This window comes from Neophocaena asiaeorientalis, unplaced genomic scaffold, assembly GCF_003031525.2.
Source record: "Neophocaena asiaeorientalis asiaeorientalis breed wild unplaced genomic scaffold, Neophocaena_asiaeorientalis_V1.1 scaffold249, whole genome shotgun sequence".
NCBI classification, from domain to species: domain Eukaryota; kingdom Metazoa; phylum Chordata; class Mammalia; order Artiodactyla; family Phocoenidae; genus Neophocaena; species Neophocaena asiaeorientalis.
This window is the reverse complement of record NW_020172625.1, coordinates 1420492-1436731: the sequence shown is the minus strand read 5'-3', so window position 1 is coordinate 1436731 and position 16240 is coordinate 1420492. Positions and strand designations below refer to the sequence as shown.

The 16240-nt window shown below is 42.1% G+C and overlaps 1 protein-coding gene across 6 annotated transcripts in view; it reads left to right on the top strand.

Moving 5' to 3' along the window:
* LOC112395617 (TLE family member 4, transcriptional corepressor) overlaps positions 1-16240 on the top strand; it is a 147562-nt gene that overhangs the window by 119356 nt on the left and 11966 nt on the right. For all 6 annotated transcript variants that reach the window (XM_024738934.1, XM_024738932.1, XM_024738931.1 and 3 more), the window contains 6 exons: positions 1701-1820; positions 2831-2884; positions 3343-3495; positions 4709-4841; positions 5213-5406; positions 5915-5991. In XM_024738934.1, the coding sequence (XP_024594702.1) occupies positions 1701-1820; positions 2831-2884; positions 3343-3495; positions 4709-4841; positions 5213-5406; positions 5915-5991 (731 nt within the window). The remainder of the gene's footprint in view (positions 1-1700; positions 1821-2830; positions 2885-3342; positions 3496-4708; positions 4842-5212; positions 5407-5914; positions 5992-16240) is intronic.

Genomic DNA, 16240 nt, shown 5'->3' with positions numbered 1-16240 from the left:
TCAGCGGCCATGGCTCACGGGTCTAGCTGCTCTGTGGCATGTGGGATCTTCCCGGACCGGGGCACGAACCCGTGTCCCCTGCATCGGCAGGCGGACTCTCACCCACTGCGTCACCAGGGAAGCCCCAATAAGATGAGTGAAGCTCTAAATGAGGAAAAGCTTTACTGAACAGTTGTCTGAATTAATTTGGATGCCAGGCAGAGATTCTGGTGGTGATGCTTCGTTCTTCCTAGAACTTTTTCCCCATCTCTCCAAGTTTCCTTGCCTCCGCCCTCCAAGGTCAGCCCTTTCCCACCCCACCTGGGTTACTCTAGTACTCGGGAGTGCTGCCCCGGAACCCCCCCTGAGGGACTTGGCTCTTCAGGCCTTCAGTTCACCCTCAACAGGTCAGCCCTGCACCCTCTCCGTATACCTCCCCTGTAGTTTAGAGCTTCTCCTTGGTCTGTGTGGGACTGAGTCACTAGCCAATCCTTGAAGTTAGTGACAGTTTTCATCAGTGCTCTCTTCTTCATCTATGGTTTTAAGCTGTCCTATCATCTCACTGTGCCCAGTAACCACCTGACCTCGGTGGCAGACTCATTCTCTGTGCTTCAGAGAATTTCTCTGTCACTGCTGTTTGTTTTCTGTGTGTGGTACTCCTCCAGCTGAGAGCTCTTTGGAAGAGCAGAGATGACAGACATGGCCTGAGCCCAAACAGATCACCCCCAACTGTGATTCTAAGAGGGGGCACCATCTTTCTATTCCCTGGCCCTAATGGGGTTCCTGGATTTCCAGAGGTTAAAGAAAAGAGCAGATCATGGAAACTCTAGGAGTCGGAAAAATAATAAAGTGCATTTTTGTAGGTGTGGTTTTGTTGTTGTCGTGTTGTTGTTGTTTTACCTGCCACTCTGCATCTCCCAGGCCCTTAAGTTGCGGGACTAAAGCAAAATTCTGTAAGTATGGCCTTTGTGTCACCATATTTGGGTGCTTAAATCCCCAAGGAGTACCCCTCTTTTTTCACTGAAGAGTTAGTGACTATCTCTCAAGGTGGACTCTAATTTATTCAGTTTCTCTCTAGAGGCTTGAAATACTGGCTTCTCATCAGCTGGCAAATTAAGGGTGGGCGGGGGGCTGCCTTGTCTTTCTCCTCTTTCTCTTGTATCTGCTTCCTCTCTCGATAAAATATGAACTTCTCCTTTAGACCAAACTCCCTTTGCCTTTTGCGTTTAACCTATTCCCTGCCCCCTCTTTTTATTCCTCTGCTCCCTCTGTCCCATCTCTACTTCTTCTGTCTTATTCTTTCATTTTTCCCCTTTTCTTTTTTCTCTATACCTTTGTTCTCATCTTCGTTTCACCTCCTCCCCTTTCTGCTGTCTCCTCTTAACAGCTCTGTGAGCGTGTACTAAAGAATGAAAAGGAAATAAAGTCTCAAGTGATTAAAAAAATGACATTGTTGGGCTTTTCTGGTGGCACAGTGGTTGAGAGTCCGCCTGCCGATGCAGGGGACACATGTTCGTGCCCCGGTCCGGGAAGATCCCACATGCCGCAGAGCGGCTGGGCCCGTGAGCCATGGCCGCTGAGCCTGCGTGTCCGGAGCTTGTGCTCTGCAACGGGAGAGGCCACAACAGTGAGAGGCCCGCATACCGCAAAAAAAAAGAAAAAAAAATGACGTTGTTGAATGGCTGGTCATCTCTCAATCCCACTTCCCTTTCTAATTCCAGAGCTCTTCGGTATCCCCGTCAGCCAGTTTCCGAGGTGCTGAGAAGCACAGAAACTCCACAGACTACTCCTCTGATAGCAAAAAGCAGAAAACTGAAGAAAAGGAGATCGCAGCTCGTTATGTAGGTTCACTCACCTTTGCTTTGGGGGAGGCAGTTTACCTTGCTTTTTAATCAGCGGCCTTTTTACCCTCTTACTATTACCAACCAAAACTAGAACACAAGATAACGACATCCTAGGAGAGGAAAATAATTATTGCAGTTCTAGCTGTGTCTCAAGTGGCTGGCTGAAGGTCTGTGTTTGCAAGTGAGTGCACATGTGTCTGTGAGCCGCCGAACAGTCCTTTATCCTGCAACCGATAGAAGACTTGTGTTCCATATTATTTCTATTAGATGTGTTTACTTCCCTCCATAAATTTCAAGGTGGTCGAATTTTCTGTGGCCAGCTAGAAATGTTAAGGAAAAAGGTAAAATCACAGACAACCTGTTAAAATGTCTAGATGACCTCCTCTGCTGAGGAATGTAGCACGTTTTGTGGAATATAACTTGCAGAAACATCCAGATGTGTCCCTGGCATGAGTTGAAGCTCATTTTCCTTTGGTGGCTGGTTCTTCAGATCACACAGTGAAGGGAGCAAGTGGGATGGGACTCACTGGTGTGGAGGCAGGCTGACTCCACCCCACTTCCTCTGGTGGTGCCCTGCAAGACTGCAGGCCTACGAAAGAAGCTGAGAACTTGAAATTTCATGTGAAACCTCCCAATTTAAAAATTGTGGCTCTTTATCCAGTCTTTGAAAGACACTGACAGAACAAATCCCACCCTTCTGTAGGCTGGATTACGTAGCGTGGGCCTGCCAGTTGGCACCTGATACTAGAGTAATAAGCCATAAACTTCAATTTTATAAACTACTATGGAATCATCCTTTTCCTGTTACCTACCTCATAACATCGTCATGAAGATTAAAGAACACAGTTCACTGTAGAGTGTTTAGCACTGTTTGGTGCAGTTCATTTTTATAAAATGTGAGGAGTTAGTGACTCTGGACTTACGTAGGGTAAATCTGGCTGCCTTTTTTGTTTGTTTTTCTTTTTTTGGCCGGGGGAGGAGATAATGCTTCTCAATTGTCAATGCAGGACAGCGATGGTGAGAAGAGTGATGACAACTTGGTGGTTGACGTTTCCAATGAGGTATGTTTGTGGCTTATTTGACTTCCTGCTCTTAACCAGTTATAACAATGATTAGTGTCCCAACAACTAGTATCCACAGTGTTTCCTTAATTTCTGAGGGGGTCCACGTTTTATTTACCTGAAAACTTGATATTACTGATCCTTTTTTATTGCTCCTCTACTCTGTGGAGTGCAAATGTGTTGTTACCACCATGAATGCACACACCTTGGCAAGTGACCTGCAAATTTGTAGAGTTTTGATTTTTGTTTCTGTTTTAAATAAGTACTGTAAATTTTGTATTTTCATTGACCTCTATACTGAATATTTTCTTCAGCAATTTGATGAATCTTATGATCTATTCCAGAACATTTTTTGCTTCTAAGCTGTTGAAGACTTTTGGCTAGAAACGTCCACACCAAGTGCTCTAGCACTGTGAACGCGCTGTGCTGCGTTTGATACCCTTGATGTTCCTTTGTAGGATCCATCCTCACCTCGAGGGAGCCCTGCACATTCCCCAAGAGAGAATGGTCTGGACAAGACACGCCTTCTCAAGAAAGATGCCCCCATCAGTCCAGCCTCGATCGCATCCTCCAGCAGTACTCCTTCCTCCAAATCCAAAGAACTTAGCCTTGTAAGCAGTTCCTCACCATCTTTCTTAGCGTTGCCCGTTTCCAGATGGTTAGGTTAAATTATTTTAAAATTTTTGTATTTTTCCATAGGACTTTTACCACCAAGCATATATGTATGTTCAGTATTCAAGCTGAATTGACAAAAGTACTTTTGGAACAGAGCAGGTTCACTGACTTCGTTGGTGATGGATGTTTGGTTTGTGAGTCTTTTTGCAAGGATGGGGGAGGGACATGAGGAAATTGAGTGAAACGAGTCTCAGCGAAGATAAAGAAATATATACTGGGGTTACAGAGATGGTTTTGTCACCTATGGTTTATGGTAAATTTAGTTTTTGGCTTGGATGTGATTTTGTTGCTAGCTTTGTTGGAATTACCAAGCTATATATGATTGCAATAATTTTCCCTTCCTGTCTAATAATCTGTCATTTATAAAAGTCTACCTTGACTCACACCACAAATCAGAAATGCACAAATAAAACTGCTTGCAAGTCAGGGTAATCTCCCCATACCCCCTTCCTCTGTGGCTGTGTAGTTAACTGCATTTTTATGTAGTGTGCCTTCCTTTTTCCTCACCAGTTGTGTCCCTGTAACATAGCATTAAAAAAAAAAAAAAAGACGAATTCCATTTTCAAATAACCTTTTGAATTCACAGCTGAGGGAAAGAAAATTCCTCAGTTTGTCTGCAGTTTTGGAGAATGTGTCTGGCACAGGGCTGGATAAAGTTTTTTTCTGCTGTTTTCTCTTGGCCTTCCGGCCTTGTAATGGCAGCTCCTCTGTGCTGATCTCTTGTGATAATTCAGGCTTGGATCTTTTTTAATGGGACCTGTTAACCAGGGGAGCCTCTTGTGGCACGAACAATCCATCAGGAACCCAACTCAAACCACTCAGTATTAAAGCAGCCAGCAAGTGGCCAGTCACATCGGGACGTCATGATTTGTCAGTGTCTGTGTAACTCAGACCAGTTTCCTGGAAATGGTCTGCTCTGCCCCAAGTTCAGCTTTGATTTATGTCCTCTTGAACATTGGTTTTGTGGTCTCAGGAAACACTTTTTGTTTCTTTGATAGCTCTTTTTAACTAATGAAAAGAGAGGCCCATGCTAAAGAATCTTTTCCATTTCTTTGTCCTTTTCTTTTACTCTACCTTTTCAAATGTTTAACATAATTGTTAAAATTGTGTTCTAACTAGCAGTGTATATTCCATTGCATCTCTTGTTAGAATGAAAAATCTACCACTCCTGTGTCGAAGTCCAATACCCCTACTCCACGAAGCGATGCACCCACCCCAGGCAGTAATTCCACTCCCGGATTGAGGCCTGTCCCCGGAAAACCGCCAGGAGTCGACCCCTTGGGTTAGTGAGAAAAAAGTTTCTCTACTTATTTATGCTTCCTGTTTTTAAAGAAATCAAAGCAATTTAAAGAGTGTAATACATTAAGAGTACTAACGACTGGCGTCGACTGGCTGTAAGTTCTGTGATCCAAATCGAGCGCCTGGCACTTGCCATGTCTGACACATAGTAGGTGTTCAGTAAAATAAGGGGAAGACATGAACCCTGATGAAGGCGTGAATGACCCTTGAGAATATTAAAATACGCTTATTTGAACTATAGATCCTACTTTTTAACATACGTAAGAACGTGTTGCTCCTGATACTCATTGTACTTCATGATTGTCTCACGTGTGTATCATTGGTTTTTCTCCTTCCTTCCATTTGGGTCTGTAGCCTCGAGCTTGAGGACCCCAATGGCAGTACCTTGTCCATATCCGACCCCCTTTGGGATCGTGCCGCACGCTGGGATGAATGGGGAGCTGACCAGCCCCGGAGCTGCCTACGCGGGGCTGCACAACATCTCCCCGCAGATGAGCGCCGCCGCGGCCGCTGCAGCCGCGGCCGCGGCCTACGGGAGATCGCCAGTGGTATGTTGGTGCGCTTTTACAGCATAAAAGTGTTCCAGAGTGCAGAGGGTTGCCACATGTATTTTTATTTTTTAAGGAAGTTTATGAAATTTGAGGGATTTATAGAGGGACCTGTGTGTATTTATAAATTAAACTGCATGTAACTGTATTGTGAGATTCATTTTCTTTTGTAAGGTGAGGGAATTATTTTGTTTTATGTTCCTTTTTTAAAAGAAATTTTTAAACCTACAGAAGTAGAGTAAATAATATAGTAAATATAGTGAAGCCTTCATTTCCATCATGAGCTTCAATAATAATACTGTTTTTTTCATGTTTGTTGCACCCCCAAGTATGTTACCGTGAAATCATGAACATCCTATCATTTCATCAATCAGTACTTGTGTATTTATCTCTGAAATCACATTTTTAAAGCATCTATTCTCCTAGGATTTGGAAAGATACTGAGTAGGATGAAATGAGTCGATGTAACCATGTTTGTTTTTGTTGTCTTGCTTGGGAAAAATTTTAGGTTGGATTTGACCCACACCATCATATGCGTGTGCCAGCAATACCTCCAAACCTGACAGGCATTCCAGGAGGAAAACCGTGAGTACCCGCCTCTGTGCTTTGTGCTCACTGTGTGTCTGGGCCCTCGCTGGCCCTTTGGACTCTGAGCACTGCTAGACAGTGTTGGCAAGTTCCTGCGGCTTGTGGGGTGGTTCTGTTTTTCTTTTTTGCAAAGTATTTTCCATTTTCTCTTAGGACAAGGGAAGAGGTAATGAGGTGGGGTTTTGTATTTTCAATTTAAAATCTCAAGCTTCTAATATGGAAATGCAGATTGCTGAGGCATCTCCAGCAGTCAGGTCTTCTCTACATCTGTTACTGATTGCAAGACAATTCTTTTTGTTGCCTTGGAAAGAAGAAGTCGTCTTATGTGCAAACCTAGATGCTCAAAATTTGAGCATGTTAGGAAAAGACGTGCCAAACTTCAAAGGCTGAAAGGAAAGAAGTGTGGTCTTTTGTGTTTCTGGAAAAAGTGGCTTGCTCAGTTGGCTTCTTGTCCTGTAAGCTGGGTATTTGGAGCCTCTGTTTTCATGACCCCCTAGAGCTATGAAGGCAAGACAGACGCATCAGTTGTTCCAGACTCTTCTTGTACGTTCTCACCTCTCCCCGTATGTCATTCCTCATCATTCATTTTAATCCCGTGCACCTTATTACTACCTGTGCACAGTTCTCTGGGCTCTCTGGCTTCATCTTCACAATTGGTGCTCACAGTTTATGCTTGTTCAGTGAATGAATGAACACATGTGCCGATCTCTCCCTTCACTGACCTCCCATTGCTTAGTTATTTACTGCTATACACTCAGTTGTCACCCTGTTGTTTCCTGTGTGTCTTCTTTGTTCCCCATGTTGCTGGCTCCACAGTGTTAAACATGCCTGACCTTGACCCTTCCTTCACTTTCCACCTGATAGATCATGTTCTTGGCCCTTCCTTCTGTAACTTCTCTACACACTCTACCCTAAACTTCCATGTTGCATCAAACACAGTGTGGTCTCAGTAAGTATCTGACTGATTAATAAGGGAGGCAAGGCAAATTAGACTTTGAGTTCCTTGAGAGCTGAAGGTATAAATATCAATTACCATAAAATTCTGTGTACTTGTGTGTGTTCTGCAAATAGTTGTTGACTGGCAAGTCTTGTTGACCAAGAACCCTGGTGTACTTGAAGGTAAAAGTTAGGTCTGTTTCAAGCAGTGACTGAATAACAAGGCCATAGGATTAATCAAATAAACTGGATACCTACAAGTACCATATGAACCTGTGGGGATGGAGAGGTTCCTTGAGGGAAGTGGTACCATCCCGTTTTCAGGTACTGTAGAGTTACCACTTAGTTAACCAGCAGTTGCACCCAGAACTATAGTGTAACCACTACCAAATGAGGTGGTGCTTCTCGTCTCTGCTGCTGCCCAGAGGCCCCGAGGGGTGAAAGTGTGTTAGGTGTATCTAAAGAAGCAGTAACAGTCTCAGTGTGGGGATTTGGGCCAGTTGAACCACTGTAAAATCCCAGCTGGTCCGATTCAAGAGGCACTTCTGAGCCTTGAGCTGGGCCCCCTTCCTCGCCCCCGTCTTGACACATAGCATTATAAAATTGTTGAGATCCTTTTGGGAGGAACGTTGGTGGGTTTCAGGATGGCTGAGAAATTTAGAATTTTTTTATACAGCAGGTTCTTATTAGTCATCCATTTTATACACATCAGCGTATACATGTCAATCCCAATCTCCCACTTCATCCCACCACCACCACCACCACCCACCACCACCACTTTCCCCACTTGGTGTCCATACATTTGTTCTCTACATCTGTGTCTCTATTTCTGCCCTGCACACCGGTTCATCTGTACCATTTTTCTAGGTTCCACATGTATGCGTTAATATATGATATTTGTTTTTCACTTTCTGACTTACTTCACTCTGCATGACAGTCTCTAGATCCATCCACATCTCTGCAAATGACCCATTTTTGTTCCTTTTTATGGCCGAGTAATATTCCATTGTGTATATGTACCACATTTTCTTTATCCATTCGTCTGTTGATGGGCATTTAGCTTGCTTCCATGACCTGGCTATTGTAAGTAGAGCTGCAATGAACATTCTGGTACATGACTCTTTGAATTATGGTTTTCTCTCAGTAGAAGCCCAGTAGTGGGATTGCTGGGTCGTATGATAGTTCTATTTTTAGCTTTTTAAGGAACCTCCATACTGTTCTGTATAGTGGCTGTTATCAATTTACATTCCCACCCACCAGGAAAGAGGGTTCCCTTTTCTCCACACCCTCTCCAGCATTTGTTGTTTGTAGAATTTCTGATGATGCCCATTCTAACTGGTATGAGGTGATACCTCATTATAGTTTTGATTTGCATTTCTCTAATGATTAGTGATGTTGAGCAGCTTTTCATGTGCTTCTTGGCCATGTGTATGTCTTCTTGGGAGAAATGTCTATTTTGGTTTCCTGCCCATTTTTTGACTGGGTTGTTTGTTTTTTTAATATTGAGCTGCATGAGCTGTTTATATATTTTGGAGATTAATTCTTTGTCCGTTGATTCATTTGCAAATATTTCCTCCTATTCTGAGGGTTGTCTTTTCGTCTTGTTTATGGTTTCCTTTGCTGTGCAAACGTTTTTAAGTTTCATTAGGTCCCATATTTTTGTTTTTATTTCCATTACTCTAGGAGGTGGATCAAAAAAGATCTTGCTGTGATTTATGTCAAAGAGTGTTCTTCCTATGTTTTCCTCTAAGAGTTTTATAGTGTCTGGCCTTACATTTAGGTCTTTAATCCATTTTGAGTTTATTTTTGTGTATGGTGTTAGGGAGTGTTCTAATTTTATTCTTTTACATGTAGCTGTCCAGTTTTCCCAGCACCACTTATTGAAGAGGCTGTCTTTTCTCAATTGTATATTCTTGCCTGCTTTTTCAGAAGTAAGGTGACCATATGTGCATGGGTTTATCTCTGGGCTTTCTATCCTGTTCTGTTGATCTATATTTCTGTTTTTGTGCCAGTACCATATTGTCTTCATTACTGTAGCTTTGTAGTACAGTCTGAAGTCAGGGAGTCGGATTTCTCCAGCTACCTTTTTTTCCCTCAAGACTGCTCTGGCTATTCTCCATACAATTTTAAGATTTTTTTTTTTGTTCTAGTTCTGTAAAAAAAAATGCCATTGGTAATTTGATAGGGATTGCATTGAGTATGTAGATTGCTTTGCATAGTATAGTCATTTTCACAATATTGACCCTTCCAGTCCAGGAACAGGTATATCTCTCCATCTGTTTGTATCATCTTTAATTTCTTTCATCAGTGTCTTACAGTTTTCTGCATACAGGTCTTTTGTCTCCCTAGGTAGGTTTATTCCTAGGTATTTTATTCTTTTTGTTGCAGTGGTAAATGGGAGTGTTTCCATAATTTCTCTTTCAGATTTTTCATCATTAGTGTATAGGAATGCAAGAGATTTCTGTGCATTAATTTTGTATCCTGCACCTTTACCAAATTCATTGATTAGCTCTAGTAGTTTTCTGATGGCATCTTTAGCATTCTGTATGTATAGTATCACATCATCTGCAAACAGTGACTGTTTTACTTCTTCTTTTCCAATTTGTATTCCTTTTATTTCTTTTTCTTCTCTGATTGCCACGGCTAGGACTTCCAAGACTGTGTTGAATAATAGTGGCGAGAGTGGACATCCTTGTCTTGTTCCTGATCTTAGAGGAAATGCTTTCAGTTTTTCACCATTAAGAATGACGTCTGCTGTGGGTTTGTCTTATGTGGCCTTTATTATGTTGAGGTAGGTTCCCTCTGTGCCCACTTTCTGGACAGTTTTTATCATAAATGGGTGTAGAATTTTGTCAAAAGTTTTTTCTGCATCTATTGAGATGATCATATGATTTTCTTCAATTTATTAATATGGTATGTCACATTGATTTATTTGCATATATTGAAGAATCCTTGCATCCCTGGGATAAATCCCACTCGATCATGGTATATAATTCTTTTAATGTGTTGTTGGATTCTGTTTGCTAGTATTTTGTTGAGGATTTTTGCATCTATATTCATCAGTGGTATTGGTCTGTAATTTTCTTTTTTTGTAGTATTTTTGTCTGGTTTTGGTATCAGGGTGATGGTGGCCTCGTAGAATGAGTTTGGGAGTGTTCCTTCCTCTGCAGTTTTTTTGGAAGAGGTTGAGAAGGATGGGTGTTAGCTCTTCTCTAAATGTTTGATCGAATTCACCTGTGAAGCGTCTAGTCCTGGACTTTTGTTTGTTGGAAGATTTTCAATCACAGTTTCAATTTCATTACTTGTGATTGGTCTGTTCATATTTTCTATTTCTTCCTGGTTCAGTCTTGGAAGGTTATACCTTTCTAACAATTTGTCCATTTCTTCCAGGTTGTCCATGTTATTGGCATAGAGTTGCTTGTAATAGTCTGTGAGGATGCTTTGTATTTCTGTGGTGTCTGTTGTAACTTCTCCTTTTTCATTTCTAATTTTATTGATTGGAGTCCTCTCCCTCTTTTTCTTGATGAGTCTGGCTAATGGTTTATCAATTTTGTTTATCTTCTCGAAGAACCAGCTTTTAGTTTTATTGATCTTTGCTATTGTTTTCTTTGTTTCTATTTCATTTATTTCTGCTCTGATCTTTATGATTTCTTTCCTTCTACTAACTTTGGGTTTTCTTTGTTCTTCTTTCTCTAGTTCCTTTAGGTGTAAGGTTAGATTGTTTATTTCACATTTTTCTTGTTTCTTGAGGTAGGCTTGTATTCCTATAAACTTCGCTCTTAGAACTGCTTTTGCTGCATCCCATAGGTTTTGGATCATCATGTTTTCATTGTCATTTGTCTCTAGGTTTTGTTTTGTTTTGTTTTTTGTTTTTTTTTTTCGGTACACGGGCCTCTCACTGTTGTGGCCTCTCCCGTTGCGGAGCACAGGCTCTGGACACTCAGGCTCAGCAGCCATGGCTCACGGGCCCAGCCACTCCGCGGCATGTGGGATCTTCCCGGACTGGGGCACAAACCCGTGTCCCCTGCATTGGCAGGCGGACTCTCAACCACTGCACCACCAAGGAAGCCCTGTCTCTAGGTATTTTTTGTTTTCTTCAGTGGTCTCTTGGTCATTTAGTAACGTTTTGTTTAGCCTCTGTGTGTTTATGTTTTTTACGTTTTCTTCCCCCTGTAATTGATTTCTAATCTCATAGGGTTGTGGTCAGAAAAGATGCTTGATACGATTTCAATTTTTTTAAATTTACTGAGGCTTGATTTGTGACCCAAGATGTGATCTCTCCTGGAGAATGTTCCGTGCACACTTGAGAAGAAAGTGTAATCTGCTGTTTTTGGATGGAATGTCCTATAAATATCAATTAAATCTATCTGGTCTATTGTGTCATTTGAAGCTTGTGTTTCCTTATTAATTTTCTGTTTGGATGACCTGTCCAAACAGAACAACCTCACTTGGTGTAAGTGAGGTTGTAAGTCCCCCACTATTATTGTGTTACTGTCAATCTCCTCTTTTATAGCCGTTAGCAGTTGCCTTATGTATTGAGGTGCTCCTATGTTGGGTGCATATATGTTTATATTTGTTATATCTTTTTCTTGGATTGATCCCTTGATCATTGTGTAGTGTCCTTCCTTGTCTCTTGTAACATTCATTATTTTAAAGTCTATTTTATCTGATATGAATATTGCTACTCCAGCTTTCTTTTGATTTGCATTTGCATGGAATATGTTTTCCCTCCCCTCACTTTCAGTCTGTATGTGTCCCTAGGTTTGAAGTGGGTCTCTTATAGACAGCATATATACGGGTCTTGTTTTTGTATCCATTCAGTGAGCCTGTGTCTTTTGTTTGGAGCATTTAATCCATTCACAATTAAGGTAATTATCGATATGTATATTCCTATTATCATTTTGTTAATTGTTATGGGTTTGTTTTTGTAGGTCCTTTTCTTCTCTTGTGTTCCCCTCTTAGAGAAGTTCCTTTAGCATTTGTTGCAGAACTGGTTTGGTGGTGCTGAATTCTCTTAGCTTTTGCTTGTCTGTAAAGCTTTTGATTTCTCTGTCGAATCTGAGTGAGATCCCTGCAGGGTAATCTTGGTTGTAGGTTCTTCCCCTTCATCACTTTAAATATATCATGCCACTCCCTTCTATCTTGTAGAGTTTCTGCTGAGATCAGCTGTTAACCCTATGGGAGTTTCCTTGTATTTTATTTGTTGTTTTTTCCTTGTTGCTTTCAGTAATTTTTCTTTGTCTTTTATTTTTGTCAGTTTGATTACTATGTGTCTCGGCGTGTTTCTCTTTGGGTTTCTCCTGCCTGGGACTATCTGTACTTCCTGGACTTGGGTGGCTGTTTCCTTTCCCATGTTAGGGAAGTTTTCGACTGTAATCTCTTCAGATATTTTCTCAGGTCCTTTCTCTCTTCTTCTGGGACCCCTATAATGTGAATGTTGTTACATTTAATGTTGTCCCAGAGGTCTCTTAGGCTGTTTTTATTTCTTTGCATTCTTTGTTCTTTATTCTGTTCCACAGCAGTGAATTCCACTATTCTGTCTTCAGGTCACTTACCGTTCTTCTGCTGTTGATTCTTTCTAGTGTATTTTTCATTTCAGTTATTGTATTGTTCATCCCTGTTTGTTTGTTCTTTAATTCTTCTAGGTCTTTGTTAAACGTTTCTTGCATCTTCTCTATCTTTGCCTCCACTGTTTTTCCGAGGTCCTGGATCATCTTCACTATCATTATTCTGAATTCTTTTTCTGGAAGGTTGCCTATCTCCACTTCATTTAGTTGTTTTTCTGGGGTTTTATCTTGTTCCTTCATCTGGGACATGGCCCTCTGCCTTTTCATCTTGTCTGTCTTTCTGTGAATGTGGTTTTTGTTCCACAGGCTGCAGGATTGTAGTTCTTGCTTCTGCTGTCTGCCCTCTGGTGGATGAGGCTATCCAAGAGGCTTGTGCAAGTTTCCTGGTGGGAGGGACTGGTGGTGGGTAGAGCTGGCTGTTGCTCTGGTGGGCAGAGCTCAGTAAAACTTTAATCTACTTGTCTGCTGATGGGTGGGGCTGGGTTCCCTCCCTGTTGGTTGTTTTGCCTGAGGCAACCCAGCACTGCAGCCTACCCGAGCTCTTTGGTGGGGCTAATGGTGGACTCTGGGAGGGCTCACTCCAAGGAGTACTTCCCAGAACTTCTGCTGACAGTGTCCTTGTCCTCACGGTGAGACACAGCCATCCCCCGCCTCTGTAGGAGACCCTCCAACACTAGCAGGTAGGTCTGGTTCAGTCTCCTATGGGGTCACTGCTCCTTCCCCTGGGTCCCGATGAGCACACTACTTTGTGTGTGCCCTCCAAGAGTGGAGCCTCTGTTTCCCTTAGTCCTCTCAAAGTCCTGCAATCAAATCCCTCTAGCTTTGAAAGTCTGATTCTCTAGGAATTCCTCCTCCCGTTGCCGGCCCCCCAGGTTGGGAAGCCTGATGTGGGGCTCAGAACCTTCACTCCAGTGGGTGGACTTCTGTGGTATAAGTGTTCTCCAGTTTGTGAGTCACCCACCCAGCAGTTATGGGATTTGATTTTACTGTGATTGCGCTCCTCCTACCGTGTCATTGTGGCTTCTCCTTTGTCTTTGGATGTGGGGTATCATTTTTGGTGAGTTCCAGTGTCTTTCTGTCGATGATTGTTCAGCCGTTAGTGGTGATTTCAGTGCTCTCGCAAGAGGGAGTGAGCGCACGTCCTTCTAATCTGCCATCTTGAACCAATCTCCGTGACTGAGAATTTTTGTTCCTGGAGTGACACACGCCAAATGCAATTGGCAAATGACATCAAGAACCCCAAAGAGAGCGCGGTGTGTTCAACAGAATATGAATCCTGGAGTGTGACAGGTGCAAGTTTGGATTCTGACTCTGCCAGTTGACACTGGGAAGGAAGTGACTTTATCAGGAGCTTCAGTTGGCTCACCTTTACCGCAGGGCTGGCACCTCCCTGATAAGGAGGGCATGAGGATGCGATGATGTGGTATATGTTTAGCACAGTGTTTGCTATGCAGTGGCTCTTGAGTCAACTGCAGCATCGTTTCCCCTTGAGCTTTGCCCAGGTTATTACCGTTCTTCCAGTTGCTCATGCAGTAGAACTTGGTGGGAGGCAGAGGTGGCCCAAGGAGATTAGACTGAGTAAGTTAGACTCCCCGTTCCTGTCATTGGTATGTCTTTACCAAGGCACCAAGGCCTATAAATTCACACTCATTTATGCATATAGAGAGAAATACTTTCATTAAAGATTTTTACAAAGTTATGAAACTTGTACGTGTTTTTCAACAGGAAAACTATTTTTTGTGCTAGAACATAAAACATAATAAATCACCTAAAGGCCTCCCTCACCACACACACAAAGTAACTGCCTTTCTCTAGAAAGACAACAGTCGTGCATCTCTGTCCTAATTATTTTTACAGAATAATTGCTAGATATTATCAAAAATTATAATTAAATGCATGTTCCAAACTAATTAATAAAATAGCATTTATTTGATAATTCACATTGGGTCCAGTTGCTTATGCTGGTGAATTAGCAGAGGTTCCACTCAATAACTAACTAGAATGACAGCAGAGTTTAATTTCAACATAAGCCAAAAGTGGACTTTTTTCCTCACTTGCTACTTACATGAGACTTTTATAAATAGCGTAAAAGTATTTGTTTAAAACCATTGCACTAAATATATTATGGGAAATGACATGTGATTTCAGCCATAACAAAAAATCTCAGATTTATGGGTTTTAGGCTGCTCAGAATTCAGAAATTATTCTCTGTTGTTGTTTTTATTTGTTTTTATAAAGCAAGATTTTTCAAAATAGGAACAATTCCTGACACACAGCCAACCCTCAAGTATTTGTGGGCTGGCTAACCTGCTAGTGGGTTCACATGCTACTAGAACCCAGTCTTCTGTCCTCCTGCATGAAGTATCAGTACAACAGCCAGACCTTTCATTGTGAATTCAAGGTCTAGTTCTACCTCGTGAGACGTTGGAAACTTGGGCAAGGTGTCGCAAAGCGTGGAACTGATGAGTATGGCATTACTGAAGTGGGCCTCTCATAGAGGGAGGTGGAGGTGGGAAGGCCAAGGATCTTCTCGACTATGCTGGAGTTTCATCAAAAGATGATGATCCAAATAAAACAGCAACTTCGATACACGTTTTAAACAGGTAGATTTGCAGATGTCTGAATTGTTTGAAGTATAGTTCTGTCAGAAAGTCCAAACTTCCTTTCTTTTCACCATCTCCCTTGGAGATCACTCTTAGCTTTTAGTTGCTTTGCCTCCCAAGAGAGAATTTCTCTGTCTCCCTGCCCCTATTCCTTCCAGCCCCGTATTTTTAGTTCTTTGTTGGACATCTCAGCTAGACATCTTGAGAGTGTATTACTTGCACTACAAATTCATCATATTCACAAAATGCTTCCCCAGACTAGATGTTCCTCCCGATTGCCTGGTTTTCAGAGTACTCTGTTCCTTGTTCCCTGAGCTCAGAAACTCAGTTATTGTTGGCTTCTTCCTCACATCTCATTAGTTGAGTCCTACACAGTTTCATATCCAGTTACTTCTAGTGTGTCATCCTTCTCCTTGCCCAGTTCAGGTCCCCCCTTGCCTCTCGTCTAGATTATTCAAATAATTGTCTCTTATTCCTCCTATCCATTGTACTCCTTGCTACCAAATTTATTCTATGAGTGGCTTTGCCCCAGTAATGTCCCACTCCTCCTCCTCCTCAAAACGCTCTTCAGTAAATTCTGTTTGTGAAATTCTCAGGCCGACCTTCTAGGCCCTCCCTCTTATACATTGTGTGTGTGTGTGTGTGTGCGTGTGTGTGTGTGCGCGCGCGCATGCAGTGTATTTTATCAGGCTGTACTCGGGCCAGCTCCTTCAAGTACTTACTGTGTTGGGTCATTGTTGAGTAAGTGAATTCCCCAATTAAAACCAATCCAGGACTTTCCCAGATCATTTTACCTCTTCCTTTTAGAGCTGCTCCCTCCACCTGGAATGGTTTTTCCATCTTCCTCCCTCTTTGGAAAAATCCTTCCATTCTCTAAAACCCATCTCCAGTACCATGTCTCTCATGAAACATAAGCTTTATTTTTGGTTTTTGAACTACCACAGAACTTCATCCTTCCCATCTTGCACCTGGTATTGTAATCACTTCTGTACTTTTCCCATCATGCTTCCTAGATTACAAGCCACTTATGGGCAAGGCAAGTGTCTTACCTGATACTGTATCTCAGCATGACATCTAAATCAGAATATGTGGATAAGGAGTATTGATGCATTTAATTAGGTAGAAAAAGAAAAGGTTTTC